Source organism: Pogoniulus pusillus, chromosome 3, assembly GCF_015220805.1.
Source record: "Pogoniulus pusillus isolate bPogPus1 chromosome 3, bPogPus1.pri, whole genome shotgun sequence".
In the NCBI taxonomy this organism is placed as follows: Eukaryota; Metazoa; Chordata; class Aves; order Piciformes; family Lybiidae; genus Pogoniulus; species Pogoniulus pusillus.
This window is the reverse complement of record NC_087266.1, coordinates 40,915,959-40,922,735: the sequence shown is the minus strand read 5'-3', so window position 1 is coordinate 40,922,735 and position 6,777 is coordinate 40,915,959. Positions and strand designations below refer to the sequence as shown.

Genomic DNA, 6,777 nt, shown 5'->3' with positions numbered 1-6,777 from the left:
CCCAGGTTCTGTAAATTTAAGACCTCCGGTTTAGTTTTTGGTTTTGTTTTTTAAAGTAGCGTTAGGCTTAGTAATATTGCAGGCTTAATTGTCACACTTAGCACTTGCTGCTAAACCAGTAGGTTTGCACCGTTATGTTGTATGTAACACAAAACATGACATTTTTAAAACCACAGCTCACTCTGCACAGTTTGCTGTTTTCAGTGTCATTACCTACCCAAAGACTACTCACAGGATGGCAAAAATGTGCTCTTAGTCTATGAATTATTGTTCAGGGTAAAGTCTTTTGCATGGCTGAAGGTGTGATTTCAAAACAACATTCTTTAAATGCATAGAAAACGGTGAATTTAAATGCTTTGGTTTTAACAGGCTCACATCATTACATTCTATTATGCATTTGGGATGTGCTTGAACTAAACAAACAAACAAACAAGAACAGAGTATTTAAACTCAGTAAGCCTGAGGGCTTAATCAAACAGATTCAAACCCATGCACTTATCAAACCTGAATAAAAGTATCTGCCCAATGTTATAGGAACACACATTAAAGGATCAGGTTCATGGGTTTACTGCATTTCCTAAGTCCTAGGTTTGCTTCTGTTTAAATTGTCTTGAGAAGATGTTGGAAGGCTACTTCGAATAAGAGCACTGGGAAAAAAAAAAACTGTCTTTCAGTTACCTGCTTCCTTACTAATGAAAAAAAGTGCAGAGGATTTGGATTCCCCACCAGAGCAATACAAAGCATCTGTGATACCGAAGTAATTTTCAAAGAATTAATGTAATTTTTCTTCAGAGATAACGTGACAAATGTGTTTCAGGCATCCATACAATTTTTATATTTTAATAATATGAAAATAAATGGGGGGTGAAAAAGGTGATTAACCACACATCTCTGACAGGCTGAATTAATTTTTCATGAAACACAGCTAACAAATAGTGCATAAACAGGAAATACTCTAACCTGGAGAAAAAATAGCTAGCTTTTTATAGGTAGAATACCAAAATACAGGCATTATGTGAATACTTTTACTTACACTATGCAGAACCACTGTCTGTAAAAAGCTCAAACATTTCAATAGGCTCAAGGTGAAGTAATGTGCCAGTCACAGAGGGAAAAATGAAAAACTGCCTCAGAAATTGCATTCCTTACTTTTAAAACAGGTTAGCAGCTGCTGCCCCACTTACATCAGCTGAAATACAACCGGCTTTGCTAGTAATTTCACAAAGTACATAATAAAGTCTTATTTCTGATTTTGAAGTGTATTAATTTGAGGAAGTATTATGACATATCAAACAAGACAGCCATCACGCAGGCATTTGTGAAATACACATTTCTTGTAACTAAAATAACATCTACCTTTATGGTTAAAATTTGAGGAAAGAGACAAAGAATAAGTTATTATGAAAATATATAGCTTTAATTTGCAGACATATAAACACTTTTGGTACATTACAGACATATGATGCCAGAAATCAAAATAATCAGTTTTAAGCATAACACTAATTTATCTTTTTCACACAGATAAAACTGATATAGTCAACATACAAAATATAGTTCTCAGCTCTTAAAATGAAGTGAGAGTGATACATCACCAATTAACCTGCTGTTTTGTTGCAGAGGATGCAGCAAAGAATAAATTATCAATAAAATATGCCACCAGTCTTACAAGTTAGATTTTGGATCTAATCCAAAATCAAAGCCAGGAATGGTTGCCAGGAATGTTTGCCAAAAGTCAGAAACAAGATCTTTCACGTGAAATACCAATCCAGAAAGGAGCAACAGTCAGAATAAACTAAGTCCTACAATTCCTTAGAACATGAAGTGATTTTTGTTTTCATCTGGCAGATCGGATTCAGAAGTATCACATGGTAAGAACTATTACACAACCAGAATACTACTGACAGACTGCTGAAAGTACAAAAAATTATCACCGCTTCTGTGATAACTAAGGATTTAGCCATTCCCTTGCTTCCTTGCACCTGGTATGTTTATGAGGATGGGTATGGGTTTCTGTCATTATTTGCTGTAGGAAACATTAAATATATTTTTTCCATAAAAATGATCAGCAGATTGCTGGAGCAATGCTAATGTGGGTGAAATCAGGAGTAAATGAAAGATGATATGTCACAGCAGTTCAGATTCTCATTACAATATCTTGCATTCTTGCTCAACAGGAATTGCACTTCTTGTTAATGCCTCTTCTATCCTACTGTATAAGCTTTACTTGTGAGGTAATAAACATTCTATTTTTCTTTTTTTTTTTTTAAATTATTATTACTAGTGCATTTTAATGTTTTTATTTTTTTAATTATACATACATCGGGACAGACATTTTCTTCTTTCCTTTTTTTTTGTGTGTGTGTGTAAATGTCTGCTTGCCAATGTGTGTTTTATATTAAAACCAATATATTTAAAATATACTCTCTTTATCACATGGACAGTACCTCGAACAGTTCCCTGCTCAGGAGCTTTTGATGCCCTCTTGTGGTTAAAAACACATTTAAAACTCGAGTTTTAAGAATCGTCTTACCTTCCCCTTATGATCACTGGTCTTACTGATTTATGAAAGCTGTAAATGATGTCCACATTTTTATAGTCAGGGTGCTAGCTGTTAGTTACTAAGGTTTCATAAAAAAGCTGTACATTGAATTGGAATTTAAAAAACTGTAAACAGCTATTTACACTTACAATATTATTAAGTTATAAATTATTGGCCCATCATTGCAACCGCTGTCAATGCAACCCAAGGCCAGGTGTTTTGGAGTTGTCCAAGGTTTTTCAGGTGCTGGATTTACGCATAGAGAAATGTCAAATGTTAGAAATCTCCACTGGTTTCTTTTCCAACATGTGCAGGTTAATTCTTCCATTTAATGGGATTTGTACTTCCAAGTTTTCATCAGCTCTGTGATGCTTTTTCCCTTTTCTCAGACAGATGTAAATGCCCATCCCTGTCACTAATGCAATTGAACCCAAGCTTATTACTGAGAGAGCTATCAAGGTAGGCATGCAGGATGCTGGCTCTATTTTTTTATGTGTGGGCTCTATAGATATTTGTGGCTGCTTTTCTTCTATACTGATATCAGGCTCCCTTCTTAACAAACTTTCAATGTAGCTCTCATTGCTAACAGTGTCATTGACAAAAAGGTTCACCATGACAGTGGAATGGAGAGGTTCTGGATAGCCGTGATCACTGACTTTTACCAGCAGCCGATAGAGGCCATAATCATTTTGCATCAGCGACTCTTCCAAGGTGATATTACCAGTTTTAGGGTCGATGCTAAATGACTCTGGTCGAGGGCCTCTTCTTCCTATTATGCTGTAAGCTATGACTGCATTCATGCCAGTGTCCTTATCAACAGCGTAGACCTCAGTGATGGGAGAGCCAGGAAGGGTGGATGGAAGGACCAACAAATAAGACATATTAGACTGAGGAAACAAGACTAAGGGGGGGTTGTCATTTATGTCCAGAAGAAGAATAGTTATTTTTGCTGTTGAAGACAAAGCAGGATCACCACCATCAACTGCTTCAATCCACAGAACATAGGAACTTTGCTGCTCCCTGTCCAGGGAGACTTTTGCTCTTAAAACTCCTTTACCAGTATCTATGACAAAAATATCACTTCCATTCAGAACTGAAAGGGCAACCCATCCATTCTGTCCTGCATCAGCATCTGTGACGCTTATAACTCCAATTTCACCAAAACCTGGGAAGTTTTCTGGCACAAAAAAGCTGAAATCCTTATTGATAAATCTTGGGCTATTATCATTTTTATCCAACACAGTGATGGTGACAGTTGCTATTGATTCTCTTGGAGGGAACCCAGAATCTACTGCTTTGACGGTATATCTGTATTTCTCTTTTTCTTCTCGGTCCAATTGGGTGGAAACTGTAAGAACTCCTGTGGTTTTATCTAAAGCAAAATAGGAAGGGGCATCTGGACCTAAGAAATAGGACACCCGTCCCCTTTCTCCACTGTCAGCATCAGTAGCATGCAGTTTGGTGAGGAAAGCATTGGGAACATTGTTCTCCTCGATGGATAACTCTATCAGCTGTTGAGAGAAAACTGGTGAGTTGTCGTTGTCATCCAGAATCTGTACTTTGATTATTTTGTTGACATGAAACCCTTCGGAGTTCCACGCAACTACGGAGATCTCATATAGCTGCTGTGTCTCATAGTCCAAAGGCTTTGTGGTCTCTAAAAGGTATTCATTATTGTATGGCTTGTATGGTGAAAGTCTGAAAGGCCCATCACCATCCAAATAGCAGTTCACTTTGTATTTTTCATCAGGGTCTTTGATGGTAAAAAATGCTATTGGTGTGTTGATGGGCTCCAGTTCCTTTAAGTACACCACCCCTTCCACTTCATTAGCTATGAAACGAGGGACAACTTCAGGTGGTCTCATCATGACTTTGATGATGGTCACTAGCACTGTGATCACAGCTGGGATACAACCTGGACCATTGCCCAGTATGATCAGCCTGTGGTGCCTTGGAGTGTCCCCATCAATTTTACTGGAGAGTGTGATGGCTCCTGTGTTTTCATCCAGATGGAACAATTCTCTGGATGGCTGGGAGACCTTCTGGCTGTAGGAGTAGGTGATCTGAGCATTGGATCCGAGGTCCAAGTCTACCGCACAGACAGTGGCCACTTGTGATCCTAGACTGGAATTTCCGTAAAGGGTGATATTGAGCTGAGAGTCGTTGAACTGGGGGCAGTTGTCATTGATGTCACTGATGCCAATAGTGAGGGTTGCACTGCCCATGAGTGGAGGAGTTCCTCCATCCTCAGCAACAATGACTGTGACATACTCCTCCTGTGTCTCTCTGTCCAGAGATCCCATAACAATCAGGTAGGGAGTCCTTTCTCCACTCTCATTCTCCTCCACATCCAGGGTGAAGACACCATAGTTCTCTCGTAGACGGTAGGTCTGAACACTGTTGGTTCCCACATCAGGGTCAAGGGCAGGGTGCTCAATAGCCAGGCGGGTGTTCACAGGTGAATTCTCAGGCACCGAGAGGCAGATGTGGGGCACAGGGAAGTGGGGTGCATTGTCGTTGACATCCCGGATAGCAATTTTTACCTTCACCAGGCGGAAATACTCCTGTGGTAGCACCAGCACATCCAGCAGCAGCAGGCATGACTCAGATGAGGGTGAGGAAGAGGAGACTGCAGCTTCTGCCCCGATGATGGTGGCCTCACTGCTCTCTACGCACAGAGCTTCCCGGTCAATCTCCACAGCCGAGGTGTGCAGATCCCCAGAGTGATTGTCCAGCTGCACATACTGTCCCCCCAAGCCACGGGAGGCCAGAGTGAAGGAAAGAGGGGGCTGGGTGGCTGCAGGGTGTTGCCCAAAAGCTGCTGGCAACCGCAGGTCACGGGCCAAGCTGCCGATGAGCACTCCAGCAGGCAGCCCCTCGTTGAGGCTGTAGAAGAGCTCGGTGGCACGGCTGTAACTGGCAAAGCAGTTGAATGGTCCAAGGAAGAGCAGAAAAAGGAGCAAGTGCTGAGGAGAGAAAGGATAGGGGTGTGGGAAAAGGGGTGGTGTCGAGGGGGAGGGGGCAGAAAGCAGGCCCCTTCCACCCACTGCCTCCTCCACGGCTACTTTGAGAAGGCAGTGCAGCATTTGCAATATGAAGCCACCCTACCTTGTCTTCCGTCTTTCTCCCCCACCTCTGTACAAGCGGCTGCTGCCAGCGCATCGCCATCTGTACCCTCCCGGCTACACCAGCTGCATTCCCCACAGCAAACACGAGCTGCCTAGGGCGGCCCTAGGCCTCTCTGCCTCCCCTCTCACAGAAGCACTTCTGCCCCCCTCCTGCATCTCTTTAAGCTCGCCTCTTCTCACCAGCAGCACATACCCTCCCAACCGCAAGCACAGCCACAAACATTTGCTGGCCCCCTTCCCTTTCCACAGCAGCAGTAAGAAGCGTGTCTGTCGCTCCCTCCACCCCCCGCCCGTCCCAAAGCTGGCTCTTCCTGCACGCTCATGAGCCCTGGGTGCAGCCAGGATCCACTCAGGTTCGGCGGAGCCGCGCTCCGGCGCCCGCGCCTCGCACCTCCGCACTCCGGCCACCGCAGCCCGCACTGGTCCCTGCCCCAGCGCCCGCGGAGCTGGTGGCCCCAAACCCGCCAGCGGCGGCTCCAGCCCCGCCAACCAGGAACTCGCGGCTCCTCAAGACGCCCCGCCAGGGTTCCACTTTGGCAGCCATCTGAAAATTACTGAGCAGAGGAGCCGCGGAGAGGCTGCACGGGAGAAGTTGCCCGCGTTGGCAAGCGGGTCCCCGGCCCCTCGCGTACGGAAAAGGGCTTCCCGAAATTAACGTCAGGCACCCTCTTCACGGGGGACTTTTCCTCGTTTTCCCCTTTTTAACCACTCATTTCCCTCCTTCGCAGCTCTTTACTACATACAACCCGCGTCGGCAGCAACCGCAAACTTTTCACAGCTGCTGTGATGGGTGCAGATTAGAATCAAGAGAAAAACAAACACCAAACATAGACATATGGGTATATATACACCTATATATATAGGTATATGCGGTTTGGGTTGTTCGGTTATTTTTCTGCCAATTTCGCTGCTGCGTGCGAAATCAGGCTCGGGAGCCAGTACGCGGCGTTCCCCTCCCTCCTTCCAGCCCTCACCTGCAGATTGCCACGGGCGGTGGTGCTGCCGCGACCGCCCGGAGGCCCCATGCCCGGCCGCCGCTGCCGCCGCCGGCTGCGCCCGAGCAGCCCGCCCGCTCCGCCGCCCGCCCGCCGCCTCTCCTCCCCGCGGCTG

At 44.6% G+C, this 6,777-nt stretch overlaps 1 protein-coding gene across 1 annotated transcript; it reads right to left on the bottom strand.

Moving 5' to 3' along the window:
- Positions 1–758: 758 nt before the first annotated feature.
- On the bottom strand, positions 759–6,727 carry PCDH20 (protocadherin 20). The gene is made up of 2 exons (XM_064174293.1): positions 6,642–6,727; positions 759–5,505 (listed from the first exon to the last, which is right to left on the bottom strand). Exons 1-2 carry the CDS (start codon positions 6,690–6,692, stop codon positions 2,809–2,811), a joined length of 2,748 nt encoding a protein of 915 aa, XP_064030363.1. The 5' UTR covers positions 6,693–6,727; the 3' UTR covers positions 759–2,808.
- Between the last annotated feature and the right edge of the window lie 50 nt (positions 6,728–6,777).